This window comes from Hyaena hyaena, unplaced genomic scaffold (assembly GCF_003009895.1).
Source record: "Hyaena hyaena isolate Hyena2069 unplaced genomic scaffold, ASM300989v1 scaffold_674, whole genome shotgun sequence".
Taxonomy (NCBI): Eukaryota; Metazoa; Chordata; class Mammalia; order Carnivora; family Hyaenidae; genus Hyaena; species Hyaena hyaena.
In genome coordinates, this window is record NW_024081309.1 from 19,134 (window position 1) to 36,180 (window position 17,047).

General features: G+C 41.6%; 2 protein-coding genes across 8 annotated transcripts in view; one reads left to right on the top strand and one right to left on the bottom strand.

Moving 5' to 3' along the window:
* Window positions 1-1,082: 1,082 nt before the first annotated feature.
* On the bottom strand, window positions 1,083-10,540 carry TIFA (TRAF interacting protein with forkhead associated domain). Of its 3 annotated transcripts, none has more exons than XM_039217269.1 (2): window positions 10,446-10,540; window positions 1,083-2,460 (listed from the first exon to the last, which is right to left on the bottom strand). In XM_039217269.1, exon 2 carries the CDS (start codon window positions 2,434-2,436, stop codon window positions 1,879-1,881), a length of 558 nt encoding a protein of 185 aa, XP_039073200.1. In that variant the 5' UTR covers window positions 2,437-2,460; window positions 10,446-10,540; the 3' UTR covers window positions 1,083-1,878. The 3 variants fall into 3 exon arrangements, with proteins under 3 accessions (XP_039073200.1, XP_039073199.1, XP_039073201.1); XM_039217268.1 differs by lacking the exon at window positions 10,446-10,540 and adding an exon at window positions 9,645-9,808; XM_039217270.1 differs by lacking the exon at window positions 10,446-10,540 and adding an exon at window positions 7,237-7,314.
* Window positions 9,961-17,047, top strand: part of ALPK1 (alpha kinase 1) — a 134,880-nt gene continuing 127,793 nt past the window's right edge. For 2 of the 5 annotated variants that reach the window (XM_039217261.1, XM_039217267.1), the window contains exon 1: window positions 14,587-14,703. The gene's annotated coding sequence lies outside the window, so the exon portion shown is untranslated. Of the gene's footprint in view, window positions 10,239-10,799; window positions 10,891-11,387; window positions 11,505-13,945; window positions 13,997-14,586; window positions 14,704-17,047 lie in introns of those variants that run through there. The other 3 variants (XM_039217262.1, XM_039217264.1, XM_039217265.1) reach the window with 3 other exon arrangements.

Below are 17,047 nucleotides of genomic sequence, written 5' to 3' on the forward strand. Positions count from 1 at the left end.
ATAAAACTGCTTGGCTGGAGTTCATTAGAGTTGGCTCTTTAAACAACAGAGCGACCTCTATTTATGTGTCACAGAGCCTCTGTGGTCCAGTGTCCTACGGACATACATAGGTACCAGGGATGTGGGATACTGACTCCATGCTGATCTTCATTTTGCTGTCTGCGTAAGTAGTAAACTAAGTCTATTTGATATTTGAGCTTCTTGTCTCCTTGCAGGCTAAATCTATGGAAGTGTGACAGCCAACCCAAGAGCTGCAACTTTGCTTGTCAGTAACTTTTTGGTTTCTAACGTAATGAATGTAGTGGCAGGAACAGATTTAGGAACATGGAGGAAATTAAGAGTTCTGTTCTAGAAAGTTAAATTGGAGGTGTTTATCAAAAGTTTGAATGAAGATCTCAAGGTGATAGCTTTTATGTCTGCAGCTCGGAGAAGAGGACAAGGTACAAGTTTAGGAGTCATTAGTAGGTAAATGTGTTGTTAAGTCATTACACTAGGTAAGATCACCCTGGGGAAGCATATAGGCGGGGAAGCATATAAGCAGAGAAGCCCAACTTGATATTTAGAGGTCAGGGTTAGAGAAACAGTCATAAGAAGCAAATGCAAGAAGAACAGAGGAAACCAAAGAATGTAGTGTCACAGGAACTACTGGTGGCCATGTGCCACCATGTGAAGTGAGGAACATGGAGAATTGGAGCCAACTGGCACTGAGAGGTGGAGGGTGGTGTCTTAATCCCTGGCCACAGCCTCTGCCTGAGGCCTACGGCATTCCTTCCTTACAGCAGCAGACTAAAGAACAGTTGTTTCTTTTCCTCAGAAAGAGCTTCAAAAAAATTTCAAGCATTTTAAAAAATGTTTACAGACTGTGTGTTATATGGAAACCAACTTGACAATAAACTGTTTTTTTAAAAAGTATAAAAAAATAAAAAATTCTGTTTACAGAATTAAACTCAGACCTTTTTTTTTGAGAGAGAATGTGGGGGAGGGGCAGAGGGAAAGGGAGAGGGAGAGAGAATTTTAAACAGGCTCCACAATCAGCACGGAGCCCGATGTCATAACTTGCATTGAAATCAAGATTCAGACACTTAACCGACTGAGCCACCCAGGTGCCCCTAAACTTCAACTTTATTATGTGCATGGATGCTGTTAAAATTTTGAATTCATAGAATTTAAAAGTATGTAGTACATAAAAGTCAATTTAATATTTGGTAAAAAGAACTGAAAAAACATTCTAAACATAGCAATGGTTCATTAAAATGTCTAAAATGTTGGCTTTAGATGCTGAATATAGACAAGAACTATTTTTGGAAACAAACACTATAGCTCTACAAAAAGGAAATCATAGAAAAGGTATTATGGCTCAAATAAGGCTTCAGATATTAAAATGACAATGATGCATAGACACTGCTCCAAAACACTGCTCAAAAATCATGCTGTGCTGCAGTACTCTAGCACTGCAAGTCCCAACAGGCTACACCACCAGTAACAACCCCGCCCGTAGCCTTAACCTTGAAAACAAAAGGCTGCTTGTGAAATAATATGACCAAACCAAGAGATGGTTCCTTACAAAACACAGCACTAAAATCAAACATAAAAAAATAATACAACCTATTTTGAGGACATTATTCCTTCATCACCAAGGACACTTTTTGTACATGAACGCTCACAGAGGTACACTTAAATATACTTAATTCTTCATACATCTAGGAATGCAACAGATGACTAAATCGATGACTAATAGAATTTACAGACTTCAAAACGGTAATAAGAGATACCAAATTTGACAAGAGATGACAATAATATACTTATAAACTGTGAGATATCTATAAAACGTCTACAGATTTCTTCATCCGTCATGATTCTCCTCTTAGTCCTCTGTGTTCACAATTCATTTTCATCGATTTCTGTAGGAAAAGTGTCTTGGGTAGAACAGGATGGATAATGGCCATACTCAGGTATGGGCTTCTGTAGTGGCCAGTTGTTTTCTTCCAAGAGTGATCTTGGAGACAAAATGAATTGAGTTTCAAAAAATTCTAATGACTCTCCATCTTCCTTCTCAATCAGGAACTGATAGTCACCAAATCTGACCATGCACCTGTAAGGCAGGTCTATTTTATTTAAGTAGCACAGTTCCTTGTTGTCCACAAGCAGACTGGTCTTCTTACTCATATTTTTTATTTCAAAAGAGAGAACTGAACTATCAAACTTTTTAAACAGCTGCAGAGAAAACTGAACTCGGGAAACCTGTTTGTCCTGAAAGGTATAATGACAGATGTTGGAATTTCGGCCAAATTTCACCACTTCGCTGGAGGGAAGTTTTTCTCGGTTATAAAACCTTATAGATTGGAATACTCCACTTTGCATCTGGCCAGGATGGTAAACAGTTATCTGGAGAGAGGTTACTGTCTCTTCCGTGTCAGCATCTTCGAAATTGGACATGATGTGTCTCAGAATCTGACCTGCCTGCAACAATCAAAACAGCCACGTTAGTTCACTCCTATACTTCAGGCATTGCGATCTTTAATTCTAACATTTTGATGAAAATCTCCTGATAGGTGATTTATTTAGATTTTTTTTATGTTTTATTCATTTCTGAGAGAGAGAGACAGCGTGAGCAGGGGAGGGTCAGAGAGAGAGGGAGACACAGAATCTGAAGCAGGTTCCAGCCTCTGAGCTAGCTGTCAGCACAGAGCCTGATGCAGGGCTCAAACCCGCGAACCGTGAGATTATGACCTGAGCCAAAGTCAGACACTTAGCCGAATGAGCCACCCAGGCTCATTTTAAATTAAGGTACATTTTAAAATAAGAAGACAATACCAAGGCACCTGGGTGGCTCAGTCAGTTAAACGTCTAACTTCAGTTCAGGTCTCCATCTCAAGGAACATGAGTTCAAGCTCCCATCAGGCTCCACACTGACAGTGCAGAACCTGCTTGGGATTCTCTCCCTCTCTCTGCCCCTTCTGTGCACTATCTCTCTCTCTCAAAATAAGTAAATAAACTTTAAAAAAAGGTAGATGAAGATAATACATAGAATAATTTCAATTTTCTAACACAAATGTGAAAAATTTCACCAAGCCCCATGAGATCTGGTGTACTACTTTTTCTATCTCTATATTTCATTTCTAGTTTGACAATAAGACCATACATACAGGCTGGACAATAACAAGGAATGCTTGTTGATAATAAAGTGATTTGGCAGAAGCAAAAAGAAACTTCAGTTCCTTTCTCATTTAGACAGAATGACTTGGGCCCAGAGAAAATATGACAGCTGTACGTTAAAATCAGGAATAAATAATCCCTTTGTTTTGAATACCCTCAGAGGATATGCACGCACACACACACACACACACACACACACACACACACACACACAGAGAGAGGAATATTATGCAGCCATAAAAAGGGATGAGAGCATGCCATCTCCAACAACTAGGATGAACCCAGAAGGTATTATACTAAATTAAATAAGTCAGGCTGAGAAAGACAAATGCCATATGATTACACTGATCCATGGAATCTAAAAACAAATGAACGAACAAACATAAAGTAGAATAAGACCTCCAAATATGGAGAACAAACTGATGGTTGCCTGAGGAAAGAGAGTATGGGGAAGGGCAAAATGAATGAAGGGGAAAGGGAGATATAGGCTTCCAGTTATGAAATGAGTAAGTCACAGGCACAGCACAGAGAATACAGTCAATGATACTGTAATAGTGTATTCTAACAGATGGTAGCTACACTTGTGGTGAGCAGAAGTACAGAGAAGCTGAATCATTGTGTTGCACACCTAAAACTAATATAACTTTGTATGTCAACTATACTTAAAAAAATAGTGAATGCTTTCAAAGTTTATTTTATTTTGGGGCACCTGGGTGGCTCAGTCAGTTGGGCGTCTGACTTCGGCTTAGGTCATGATCTCACAGTTCATGGGTTCGGGCCCCATGTTGGGTTTTGTGCTGACACAGAGCCCAGAGCCTGCTTCAGATTCTGTGTCTCCTTTTCTCTCTGCCCCTCCCCTATTCAAACTCTGTCTCTCAAAACTAAGTAAACATTAAAAATTAAAATAATAAAAGTTTATTTTATTTTATAATTTTAAAATCAGACAATTACATACTTTTAAAAAATCTCCACAAGTTACTTCTAAATATCATAGTCTGTACTCATACCGGAATTATTTATGTCTGTCAGTGGCTCCTAATGACTGGACAAACTGTCAGTAACCACAATATAACTGCCATTAAGAGTTAAGGTGGCTCTCTAGAGCTCTCGGCCTCACGGTGCTCTCCACCTACATTTGCCAATACGTACCTTTAATACTCAGTGCAGTAAAGTCGTGTAACAAAATAGGAGAATTAATTACCAAAATCTTTGAGAGATTATTCTCACACAGAACTGCCATCTTAAACCTAATTTATTTTAAAAGGATTACATACACATGATTTAAAAATGGACACAGTAAAAAAGGATTTCTTAAAAAGAGTATCTTTCCTCCACCCTAATCTTTTGCTTCCCCTTCTAGAGCCAACCACTGTAAAAGGTGCTTTTATCCTTACAGAAATTTTCTTTACACAAGCTTAACTATGTGTGTGCTCAGACATAAACACCTGTTTCTACACATAAGAGAAAACATTTTCTTACACGAACATGCTGTATTTAGTTCTAGATCTTGCTTTTTTTTTAAATTTTTTAAATTTATTTCTGAGAGATAGAGACAGTGTGATCAGGGGAGGGTCAGAGAGAGAGGGAGATACAGAATCTGAAACAGGCTTCAGGCTCTGAGCTGGCTGTCAGCACAGAGCCTGATAAGGGGCTCGAACCCACGAACCCTGAGATCATGACCTGAGCCGAAGTCGGATGCTCAATCAACCGACTGAGCCACCCAGGCGCCCCTAGACCTTGCATTCTTAAATTAATAATACAAATGGGTGGTTTGTTTCTTTATCCACACATATAAATATACATTATATTTGAATGGCTACACAGAATTCCTTTAACTTAGTGTGGCGATCTCATACCAATAGAGCGGCACCTGGGTGGCTCAGTCAGTTAAGCATCCAAATTCAGCTGAGGTCATGATCTCATGGTTTGTGAGTTTGAGCCCCACATTGGGATCTGGGGCTGCTGGGGTCTGCTGATGTGACAGTTTTGCCTGTTTTGGATTATATCTCCCTCTCTCTCTGCCCCTCCACCACTCACACTGTCTCTCTCAAAATTTAAAAAAAAAAAATTATACCAGTAGAGTGATGCTGAGCACTCCCTGCATTCCTTAGAAACTGTTTAGGGCTTGGGAATCAATAATCTTAAGTGAAGTTGATCTGTAGAATGATTTCCTTTTCTTTATATGCTTGCTGCCATTTACTTTTAAAATACAATCTTTCCTCATGTTTTGCAAAGCTATGATGCTAAAAATCAAACTCTCAATTTAGTCAATGTTTCAACAAATGATATAACTAAGCAAACTTTCTTTTTTATTGATTTGGAAATATGTCTTTAATTTTAAATTTACTTTTGTAATAGATTCTTTTTGGACATTATTACATCATATTGCATTAACCAAGCAGACAACAGATGCCCAGCTATTAGCAGAAAAAGTGAGAGGAACGCTCAAAATCATGGGTCAAAGATGGTAAAAATTTCTATGAAACCAAGGTAGCAGGAAATAACCAACAATGGGCAGAATTGGTTAACCGATCCTACACTGTGATTTGAAGATACTTTAATTACAATAATTAAGTCTCATTATTCAAGAAGCAGACTGCATTAAAAAGAATAATTATAACAAATCATTAGATGATGCAATTAGTTGTTGACAAGAAAAGAATGAGCTGTTAACAACAAAAGAGCTAAAAGGAAAAGGAGGAATCTGTCCATGATCTCAGCCTTGTCTAGGATACATTGCCTTCATTCTAGTTCATTCTCAGACTTTAGACAATAACAGTTCCAAAAGGAGAAATGGATTCAAAGCCATGGATATAATCTTTTGGTGACACCCAAACTTTGGTGTGGGGGGGGGTGGTTATTTTAGAGAGCGTGCGCACACAAGTTGGGGAGAGGGACAGAGAGAGTGAAGATCTTAGGCAGGCTCCATTCTCAGTGTGGAGCCTGATGTGGGGCTTGATCCCATGACCTGGGATCATGACCTGAGCTGAAATCAAGAGGCAGATGCTCTACTGACTGAGCCACCCAGGTGCCCTTCTTTTGTGTTCTTTATATAATCTATGAACTTAGAATTTGTTCTTTTGAGCAAATCTGAAAGTTTTGCCTCATACATGCTCTTATTCTTAGTACTCAGGATAGATCTATTATCCACTGCAAGGGGGGAAATACCAGCATTCCGGTTTACCAAATCAGTGGCTACAAGTGTCTTGGTGTACATCAATTCTCAGGCATCACAACTGTGACCCTCCAACAAATGCTGAGGTAGACTATCCTAATGTCAAATATTTGCTGCTCCTCCCTATCAGGCCAATCCCTACTGGTTCTACTCCTTTAGAAAGATGATACTTCCCACTCCATTGACAGCCATGTCAATGAACCATGAATGGAAATGACATAGAAGCTTATTTCCAAGGAGAAGCTTTAAAAGGCACTATGTAGTTCCACCAGGCTTCTTTGCCTCTGTCACATCAGCAGACCCCAGAAGCAGCTCAGCCTCCATCCCAGAGGCAAAGGCCAAAGATAGAGCCAAAAAGGACATGGAATGTGAGCACAAAATCAAACCTCCTTTAAGTCATCTGGGCTGAAGTGTGTTCACCTACCTAATGAAGGTATGAAGCGACTACAAACCCTGACAGTTAATAGGGTTACTACTTAGTGTATATGCCCTTCATGTGCCAGGTACACTGCTAGCCATTTACACATATTGTCTTCTCTTCCAAATAACCCTATGAATCACTGCTTCACATAGAGGGAGCTAAGTCTCAGAGGCTTTAGTTAAGTAGGCCAGGTCTCAAAGCCACTATCAAAGGGAGGATTCAAACAGAACAGAAATACACCCTCTCTTACCCACTACAAATACTGCTCCCTGTTACCATTTACTCCACAGTAACCTATAGAGAGGGGGGACCATGGAAATGTTCAAAAACCAGCAAGACACCAATCTAGAATATAGTGTTGGGGAGGCAAATACACTCTACCGGAGCCTCATAAAAGGAAGAGGCTCTGAAGCAGCAGGTTACCATGAATACTAGTTATCCTTAAGTCTGCACGAATAGACATTAGCATGGACCCCGTACTCACCAGTGATTGTGGCAGGTTTTTTGGGGAGCTCCAATATCATGGTCTCTGATGTCAAGGAAATTAGAAAGTAATCTATTTGTTAATTTCTAGAGCTGCAAGTTCCCTCCACAAAGCTGCCTGAATCTGTCACATTTCCGACTTGTCAGTAAGACCAGAAAGACTGAAACTAACAAAAAAACTAAAATAAACTAAAATTGGTGGATCTTTAAAAAAAAACAAAACACTACTATGCAAATGGTCAAAAGCAGCTTTTGAAATGTTTGAGGTAAATTATCAAAGACAGAAGAACAATGAGCTTATATAGTAGTAACAGAAGTTACCTTTGGAGAGGAAAACAGAGGTCAGGAGTGGAAAGGAGACTTCACTGCACACTGTATATCTTTGAAATTGTACGTGGTGAGCACCTATATCTAATCAAACATTTAACAAATATTTTCTTTACAAAATTACAAACCACTTGAGTTTTTGGAGGTGGAGATTACCTAAGTATTAAAGTGGTAAATTGTGATATCTGACATCAAAAAGTTGTAAAAAAAAAAAAAAGAGTTTGCCTGGCTAGCTCAGTTGGTATTGATTCCTGATCTCAGGCTCATGAGTTCAAGCTCCAAGTTGGGTGTAGGGCTTACTTTAAAAAAAAAAAAAAAGAAAGAAAGAAAGAAAAGTTGTAAAACCCTAGGATGATGTCTGAAACAACACAGTATCCGTATTCACAAGTGAACTACAGTAGATAAATAGAAATGAAAATGAGCCCTGGCATCAAGAACTCTATCACAGAAAGCATAATGCAGAAGGCATGGGTGCTCCATTCTTGAGTATCAGAAGAGTGAACCTCTCCTTTACTAGACACCAGGAAGTACACACTTCCAGGGAGTCTGACAGCTGGCATGAGAAAGGTTAGACTCTGCGGCTGGCTTCTGACTCCTCTCAGAGGAAATGAGGGTAGATATGTTAGAGGTGCTATGTGCAAAATACATGCTCTCCACCCCTGCTTACACTCCCAACCCCTCCACCTCTCTCTCTCTCCCTCTCTCTTTTTCTCTTTCTCTCCTACACACACCCACCACCACCACCACCACCACCAACTACCACTCCAAGAACTGGGCAAAGCCAGTAAAGAGACATACCCTCAACCTTGTAAAAGGCTATTTGGACCTCAACTGTTATGAACAAAAAGACAGATATTTTTGCTTAAAGGAGGAGCCAGGTGTCCAAGCAGTTTAACAGAAAATTTGGTGTCCCTGGGTGGTCATGCATGCCAAGAGGATTCTCATGCTTTAAGAGTTTGTTTCTTAGGGTAAGATCTACCGAAATAATGGAGTTTGCTCTAGGCAATGTGTTAAGGAAGGTGTCCTTCTTAAATTTTTACTTTCATCCCTCTTCAGCTCAATGGGACTATTGATAATCTCAAGAAAAAGTGTCTTCGCCTTGTTGCAAGTAGCCTTTTATCAAAGGCTGTCTCCCTGACCAACAACCGACACTAAGCTTATTAATAAAAAGGAAGAGAAACTTAGAGCACAGCAAAAGACACAGTAATCCTCCCGCCAAACCTCCTTCCGGTCATCGCCCCAGAGGGTGGCTCTGAGGGCATCTGTGAACAATACTCTTCAGCAGAATCAATTCCTACTAAAGTGGAGTCGTGAAAAGCAAAAAGCAAGAGAAAAAAACCTTAAAAAAGTGATAAAAGGAGTCGTGAAAAGCAAAAGAGCACGAGAAAAACCTTAAAAAAAAAAAAGACTTTTCAGAAACAGGGTCTTGTTTTTGCCACTCTGCCTACTTAAATCTGTACCCAATCAAATGTGCAGACTCCACCTCCAAATCTGGAGGCTGTGGACATCCGCTACGAGGTACAGCGTCGGTTCTGGCTTCCGGACGGTTTGGGAAATTCCTCCTTTCAACCTGAAAGCTAGAGAAAGTCCCAGAAAACAGCCGATTACTCTATTTCCCTAATGAATCACTGAGGCAAGGAAGGCAGGTTCAGAAGAACGCTCGGCAGAGAACTCAGAGCTCCGGGGAGCCCGGGACCCCGCAGAAAGGGCTCCGCCAGCGAGAGGGTTGCTGGGGATCCCGAGGGAGTTCACGCATAAATTCATTTTTGTTTTCTGATCAGAGGAAAAAAAAAAACTTGCAAAGCACAGAAAAGTATTAAAAAACCAAACAAACCCATCTCCAGTATTTCCTTTCACTATTCCTCCCTCGCATTTATAAACGTCCCTGAGTGTTATAAACCCGGGACTACGCCGTATATAATTAATTGTTTCGGCGTGCCCGGACGCTGAGCCAGCAGGAGCAGCAGGTGTGGCTTTCCACAGGGCACCCCGAAACACTCCTTGACAAAGCCTCCCTCTTGGGGCGACAAGCAGACAAGGCAGAGTCCCCACATCACCCCCAGCCTACAGCCCGCCAGGTACCTTGGGGCCCGAGAGTCAGAGACCGTCCCGGAGCGGCTTCGCTTTCCCGGCTCCGCAGGAGACTAACGGAGGCCGCCCCGCGGCGGCTCGCATGGGGGGGCGGTCACCGCCCACTGCCCGCAACCACACTGGGAGAGGGCGCCAGCCCGCCGGCCGCAGCTACTCCTGGGGGAGGGGGGCGGGGCCGAGCAGGGGGGGGTGGAGGAGGGACGCAGACGCCGCCAGTCCGGGTCGTCCCGCGCGCGCCTCCTCTCCCCCCCTCGGCGCGGAGGGCCCCCCACCCGCCTCCCCTAAGCATTTCTAGAGACCCGAGGAATGAAGCGGCTTCCCAGCCTTGGCCCCGCCCGCCTCCTTTCTCTGCCGGGTGACCGCGGCTGCTGGCGCTGGATCCAGACCAGAAGCCCAGCCTCCTCACCCCTTTTCGGAGTTCCCAGGACGAGTCTGAAGCCCAGTCAGCTGGTGGGGGCCGCACCTCCCGAAACACGCGGCCCCTCGGAAGAGGATGTGGCTAGTGAGCTGGATTTTGAAAAGGGAACAACATTAAGGGCCACTCTCTCACTCAAGAGTTGGCCTCGGACGGGGTAGGAATAGGAGGTGAGTTGAACTAATTTACCAAACAAGCCAGGTGCACGGCTTGTATTATCTCATTTAATCCTCACAGTTGGGAGACTAGGGCCCCCTACAGATGAATAAACTGCGCCCCTGCCGGCAGGTAAGTGTCACGTTGAGCAAGAGCACAGACAGGATTCGAAACTGCCCCCAGACCTCTCATCAGCCTGCGGCTATCTGTGATGCCCTCACCTTACACCGGACCGGTCCAGGGGCTTCCTCTCCCTCCCCATCCACCTAAAGGGACCCCTCACTCAACGTCCAAGGTCTGCGTTTCCACGAGTAAAGGCTGGCACAGGATGCAATGAAAAACACTTACTCTCCCATGAGTCCTTTATAGCCTCGGGTGAGTAAGGTAATAGTTTCTTTTTGCCTGAGGGAGAGGGCTTGGGATGAACTAAATAAAGGTGGAGAGAACCTGAAGACAATAGGTGTCTAGACGGTGTAGGAGTGAGACTCTATATAAGGAGTAAAAGACTGAGAAGAAGGGAGGACAGGGCTTGCAGTGACAGGTCAAAGTGGCCCACTTACTTCAGAGCCTGGGAATCTATCCATCAATTCGGGTAGGCGTCCGACGGAAGACGCTCCTCTTGTTTGGATTCTGTCCTTGGCTTGCAGGAGAGTTGCTCCTTCTCAGGTCAGTTTCACTGGAATAAAATGACATTGATGGGGAGCTTCCCCATCTGATAAAGAGGTTCTGTGAGAGGGGTTAAGTGCTGACCTCTCAGAGTCAGTTAGGTATAATCAGGAACCACAAGCCCTGGGAAGGAAATGTACAACTACAGATGTGGCCAATTCCCGTAAGTCCACGGTTTTGTTCGTTAATCATCAACATTTATGATTTCTTCTCTGAAGTGGAGATAGCCAGAGTATCTTCTTTCAGGGGAAGAACATTAGAGCATGTGAAAGGTAAGATACACAATTTTACTGTACCAATAAACCTGTACAGTAAGATATTTTATCAGAATTGGAGTTTCTGATCTTCACTCTTTAAAGTTAAGAAGACTTGAAAATGCTGTGAAGGCTGAAAAAGACTAGTGTGGTAGGTGTTATTAATAACACTAGTAAAGAAAATGCAACAATTGCTAAAATTTACAGTGCTGAATATTATTTCGTTTTTCTGTTCCCTTTAAGTATTCCTAGGCTACCCACTGAGGAGGAGATTAAGAGGAACCCTTGAGAGAAACGGAAACCCCAAAAGTCAGGCTGGAATTGTTTATCAAGGCAAAACAGAAGAAAACAGTAAGGCAGGTATGTTGTCAATACAAAATAAAGAGGGATTTACTGTTTGAATTATCAGTGATGAATCATTTAACGTGAAAATAACATATAATGCCCATGGCCTATTTTTCCATGAAAACAATATTAAAAAATAGTCTTTAGATACTTTCACTACCCCTTAGTTAAGCGGATGTACCTGAAAGCCTATTGTATTTCGCTTAAAATAAAAACTAGAGGAAGCTAATTTATGGTAATACAATCACACCTTATAAGGAAAGAAAAGCGTTGCTTGTTTGTGTTGCTTGCTGGGAACTGGGTTATATGATACCCACCTTCTGTTCAGTGCACTCTAAACCCCTTGCATACACACTCATCTAATTCTCTACTCCCAAGCTCAGATGCTCAGATTTGGGGTAACTCCGTTCAGGAGTGCCCCACTTCACGGCTTCTATCAGCCTTTGAAAATACTCCGAATTACCTGAGATATCTCACTGAACTCTTTTTTCGTTAGTCTCTGAATGGAAGACAAGCAGAAGAAGCCCAAAGTGCTGGGATTGGAACAAAGGAAAGCTAGCGTGGACTTCTCTTCCTCCTCCCTTTTCCTGGAATCAAGTGACTACAACTAAAATAAGCCACTTAGATTTATGTGTGGAGATCTGTCAGATACACTGTAACAGAAAAGCCTAAGTGCTGAACAAAAATGTTGCCATTTGTAGAAAAACCTGTCTGTAAATGCATGCACTATCCACAAAGAAATGCAAGAAATAGAATTGGTAGTACTGATTAATCTGAGAAAAAGAATTTGGGAGAGAGAAGGCAGAAGGTCCATATGAGGAGACATTTTTCATTGTGCACTTTTTCATAGTGTTTGGATTTTGTCTCATTTGCATGATTGTGGTTACACACCAAAAAAAAAAAAAAGCAAAAACAAAAAAACAAAAACAACAACCCCCCCCCCCCCAGCTTTTTAAAGAAGAGCCAAGTAAGAGAAGGCTCCCAAGAGACCGATCCAATGTTCTAATGCCTCAATATTTCTCATAACGTGGAGGACTGCAGTAGAATTCAGACTCCCAAGAGAGTGGTCATATGGTGGGGTGAAAATTAGAGCCCACAAAGTCAGGGCACCTGAGGGTGGAGGAGGAGGAGGAATTGGCCTGTTTAGGACTACCTGTTCTGCCCCTCCCTGGAGCAATTTGTGGGAAAGTTCTGTGGTAAAGCAGAATTCTCAGCCCCCAAGATTCGCACTCACTGGCATACACAACTTATATAACCTCCTCCCCTGGAGCGTGGGCAGAACCTGTGAATATGATGGGCTACTCCAATGACTAGGTTTCTAATCAGTTATATTTGAGTTAATCCAAAGGAAAATTATCTAGCTGGGCTGGACATAATCACATGAATCCTTAAAAGGGATGGAGCACTTCAGAGGTCAGAGATACATGCCTAGAAGCAAATATCCATGCCAGGAACTGCCTATGGAGACCATGTGGCAAGGAACTACAGGTTGTATCTAGGAGGTAAGAGTGGTCCCCAGCCAACAGCTAGCAAGGAAATGGGACCTGAGTCCTACAAGTAGAATTCTACCAACAATCTGAACCTTGAAGGAGACCCCAAGCATCAGATTAGATCTGCAGCATTCTCAATGATAATGTGCCCAGACTTCTGACTGACGGAAACAGAAATAATAAATGGGTGCTGGGTTTTTTTTTTTTTTTTTGCTTGTTTTTGTGTATCATATGTTCTAATTATGATATCATTTATGGACATTTTTTAATGTTTATTGTTTTTTTAATGTTTATTTTTGAGAGAGAGAGACAGACTATGAGCAGGGAAGGGGCAGAGAGAGAAGGAAACACAGAATCTGAAGCATGCTCCAGGCTCTGAGCTGTCAGCACAGAGCCCGACATGGGGCTCAAACCCGCAGACTCCAAGATCATCACCTGAGCTGAAATCAGATGCTTAACCAATTGAGCCACCCTGGCACCCGTAGACATTTGTTTATTTTGTTTTGTTTTGTTTTGCTTTATTATTTTAAGAAAGAGAGAGAATACATGTGTGAGCCTGGGAGAGAGGCACAGGGAGAGAGACAGAGACAGAGAGAAAAAATCTTAAGCAGACTCCACACTCAGGAGAGAGCCCAACACAGAGCTCCATCTCATGACCCTGGGATTGTGATCTGAGCCAAATCAAGAGTCAGACATTCAACCGACTAATCTACCCAGATACCCTACCGTTTATATACATTTAAAATGCATCTTCATTTACAAATATTTTACATTTGGTCTATAGAACAGATAACTTAATGGGTGCTGTATTAAACTGCTAAATTTGTGGGTAATTTTTTATGTAACAATAGAACACTAATAAGTTTTTCTGTTAGAGGACCCCTGTGGATTATGAGAGTACACAGTAAATCCTGATCCTAAGAACCCAATATAAGAGCTACAGGCTATGTCAGCAGGAAAAGAAAGGCCAATTTGGGGAGTGTGTTATTTCTGCTGGTCACATATCTTCCAAATCAGGTAACTTCATCTTTCCCTTGTTGAATCTAAACTTTTGGCATATAGTATTCCTCACTGGTGTAATTTTTAGTAAAAAAGAAAACAAAACCCAAAAACCTTACCCTTTCTTTAATATTACATTTAAGTATTTAAATTTTATTTGTTAGTGCTTCTTCATTGATTTTTAAAATCAATTTCAAAAAATTAAAATTTTTGACCTATTTGCCAAGCCAATGGACACCTTTCTGACCTCATCCTTCATCATTTCTCTGCATCGTTTAGTACTGTTGAAATATGGAGCCCTAACATGAGTTTGTCTGTTTATAATAGATCAAAAGCAATGTCATATTCATTGTTTCTCACTGACATTCTCTTTCCTTGGTTCTTAGAGGACTGACTCTCTGTTCTGACTTAGTCCAAATAGGAAGTTTCCTTGCACTTTGTTTAAAAGAAGGAACTTCCCTGTAGTAATACAACTCCCAGAATACCTTTCACCAAAGTAATTCCTAAAGGGGTGTGTCTTATCATGCAAAACTGCTGAAAATCCCAGAGATGAATTACACAATCATATTTAGACGCAGTGACAGAGTTTGTTTTCCTTTAAATTTCTACTTCCTGAAACCGACGCTGTTTATGAGAAACAGTGTATTTCAAGGAAATTGTGCTAAAATTAACCTTTTTCAGAGAGTTGCTGGTCTTAAAAGTGTTTTATCTTCTTCAAGACAAAGGTAAGTATAAGCCTTTAAATGACAAAGCACAGTAGATGTGGGTACAAAAGATGGCATAATGTATAAGGAGGTATTGTTTTAGACTCTTTCTACTTCCTGGCCCTGTCTACATTTAAATACCTTGAGAGCTCTAAGAATATTTGCAATCCTAAAAGCACCACACAGAGGGGGTAAGGGTTGAGAAGGGGAGGGAACAGTAAATTCAGACTACAAGGGAAAGGAGAAAAGGAACCTGTTTTGTTTGTTTGTTTGTTTGTTGTTTTTAGAAGGTTTTAGTAACAAAGTCCAGACATCAGAGAGCTTGCTACTGAAGTTCTGGCTTTGTCACTGAATAGAGATGTTTGATTACGGCATTAAAGAAATGGAATTACTTACGTGAAAAACCAACCCTGGGACTTTTGCCTGGAGAACATAGGCAGTCATAACAGAAACCATCACTCGTAGGATGACCTCAGTGATTTTGCCGGGAAAATAGATAAGAGTGGAGAATTACTCTTTTCATATGGGAACAATTGACAGGAATTCCGGGAGTGGTGAAGCATCATGCAGACAGAAAACATCCAGAAAAATTAAATTCTGGGATGCCTGGGTGGCTCAGTTGGTTAAGTGGTCAACTCTTTTTTTTTTTTTTTTTTTTTTTTTTTTTTTTTTTTTTATTTTTGAGAGAGGGAGAGGGAGAGACAGCGTGAGCAGGGAAGGGTCAGAGAGAGAGGGAGATACAGAATCTGAAACAGGCTCTAGGCTCTGAGCTGTCAGTACAGAGCCCGACACGGGGCTCAAACCCACGAACTGTGAGATTGTGACCTGAGCCAAAGCTGGACGCTTAAGCAACTGAGCCACCCAGGCACCCCAAGTGGTCAACTCTTGATCTCTGCTCAGGTCATTATCTCATGGTTCATGGGTTTGAGCCCTGCTTCAGATCCTCTGTCTCCCTCTCTGACCCTCCCCCATTCTCTCTCTTTCTAAAAATAAATAAATAAATAAATAAATAAATAAATAAATAAATAAATGTTAAAATTAAATTCCTTTATGTTTTATTCAAGAATTCTTTCATTGACAAATTTTATCCTTTGAAATTAGGGCTCTAGACTACTTTGGAAAGCCACAAATTTTGACCTTTAGAATAGTTTGAATCTGGGACATCTGGGTGGCTCAGTTAGTTAAGCATCTGACTTGGGCTCAGGTTATGATCTCACATGGGTTCAGACTGCAAATTGGGCTCTGCGCTGATGGTGTGGAGCCTGTTTGGGATCCTCTCTCTCTCTTCCCTTCCCCCATTTTCACATTCATGTGCAGGTGTTCTCTCTCTCTCTTTCAAATAAATAAATAAACTTAAAGAATAGTTTGGGACTTCTAGGTGGATGAGAGTGCAGAGTCAGGGTCAGAAAGTAGGGTATTTATGTCACAACATAATGGCACCTTTAATATTTGCTATCTCCCTCTGCCTTTTCTTTTCTTTTTACTTAGTGCAGCTAGTACTCTTATGAGAAACAATATCTGCTTTTGGTTTGTTGATACCTCATTGTTAAGAACATTTTAAATTCTTTATACATAATCACTGTTGCTGTTCAAGCCTATATATGATGCTTTCAGCATAGTCTTCACATTCTTTTGTTTCTCCTCTTTCCTCCTTGACCTCAAATACAATTGAACTATATAGACCATTAGTATGATTGCACCACAGAGCCATGTGCCCCTGTCTCGATGGTGTGTCAGCAGATTACATATCTGTACAGAGAGCACGATTTTGGATAGGAGTATGTGTATGGTAACTTGCCACCTGAGAGGCACACCAGACCTAAACAAATGCCAAGTCGGTCTTTATATCCACTGACTAAAATAATTTACTTCTCTCTTTCCACCTCCTCCTTCTGAACTCTGTCAACCTGCAGTCTCAAGAGAAACAAAATACTTAAAATTGTTCTGTCAATAATTCACTCTCCACTTTAAGTATCTTTTGAATCTGAGTTGAATCAGTCCTTCAAGTTCTTTCCCAACAAGACACCAGAATTTTATAATATCCTCCACTGGCATGAGTAATGTTAGGGTGCCGGTGACAGGGATGGTAAAGACTTGCACAAAGGGTAGAGCATCAAGCAGGACAGAGTGTATTCATTCTCCAAAGGAAGAGAAGGGCCTAACATCAAGAGAGATGTTGGCCAAGTTTCTGTTAGGCTAGGCCTTTTATAGGGTTTTGAAGGTTGTGAGTGGGTTGCAGCTAAGCCCAAGACAACTGCAGGTGCGGGGGGGGGGGTTATGGGGAGGGGGACAAGTCTTGGCCAGTTAGAGCAGGAGGTGATAGGTTTCTCTGTCCAGGGCTCATCTGGGGTGTGAGTTGTGGTCA

Coding starts and splice junctions, on each gene's coding strand:
- TIFA (XM_039217269.1), bottom strand. CDS start 2,436: ATGTCCAATTTCGAAGATGCTGACACGGAAGAGACAGTAACCTCTCTC.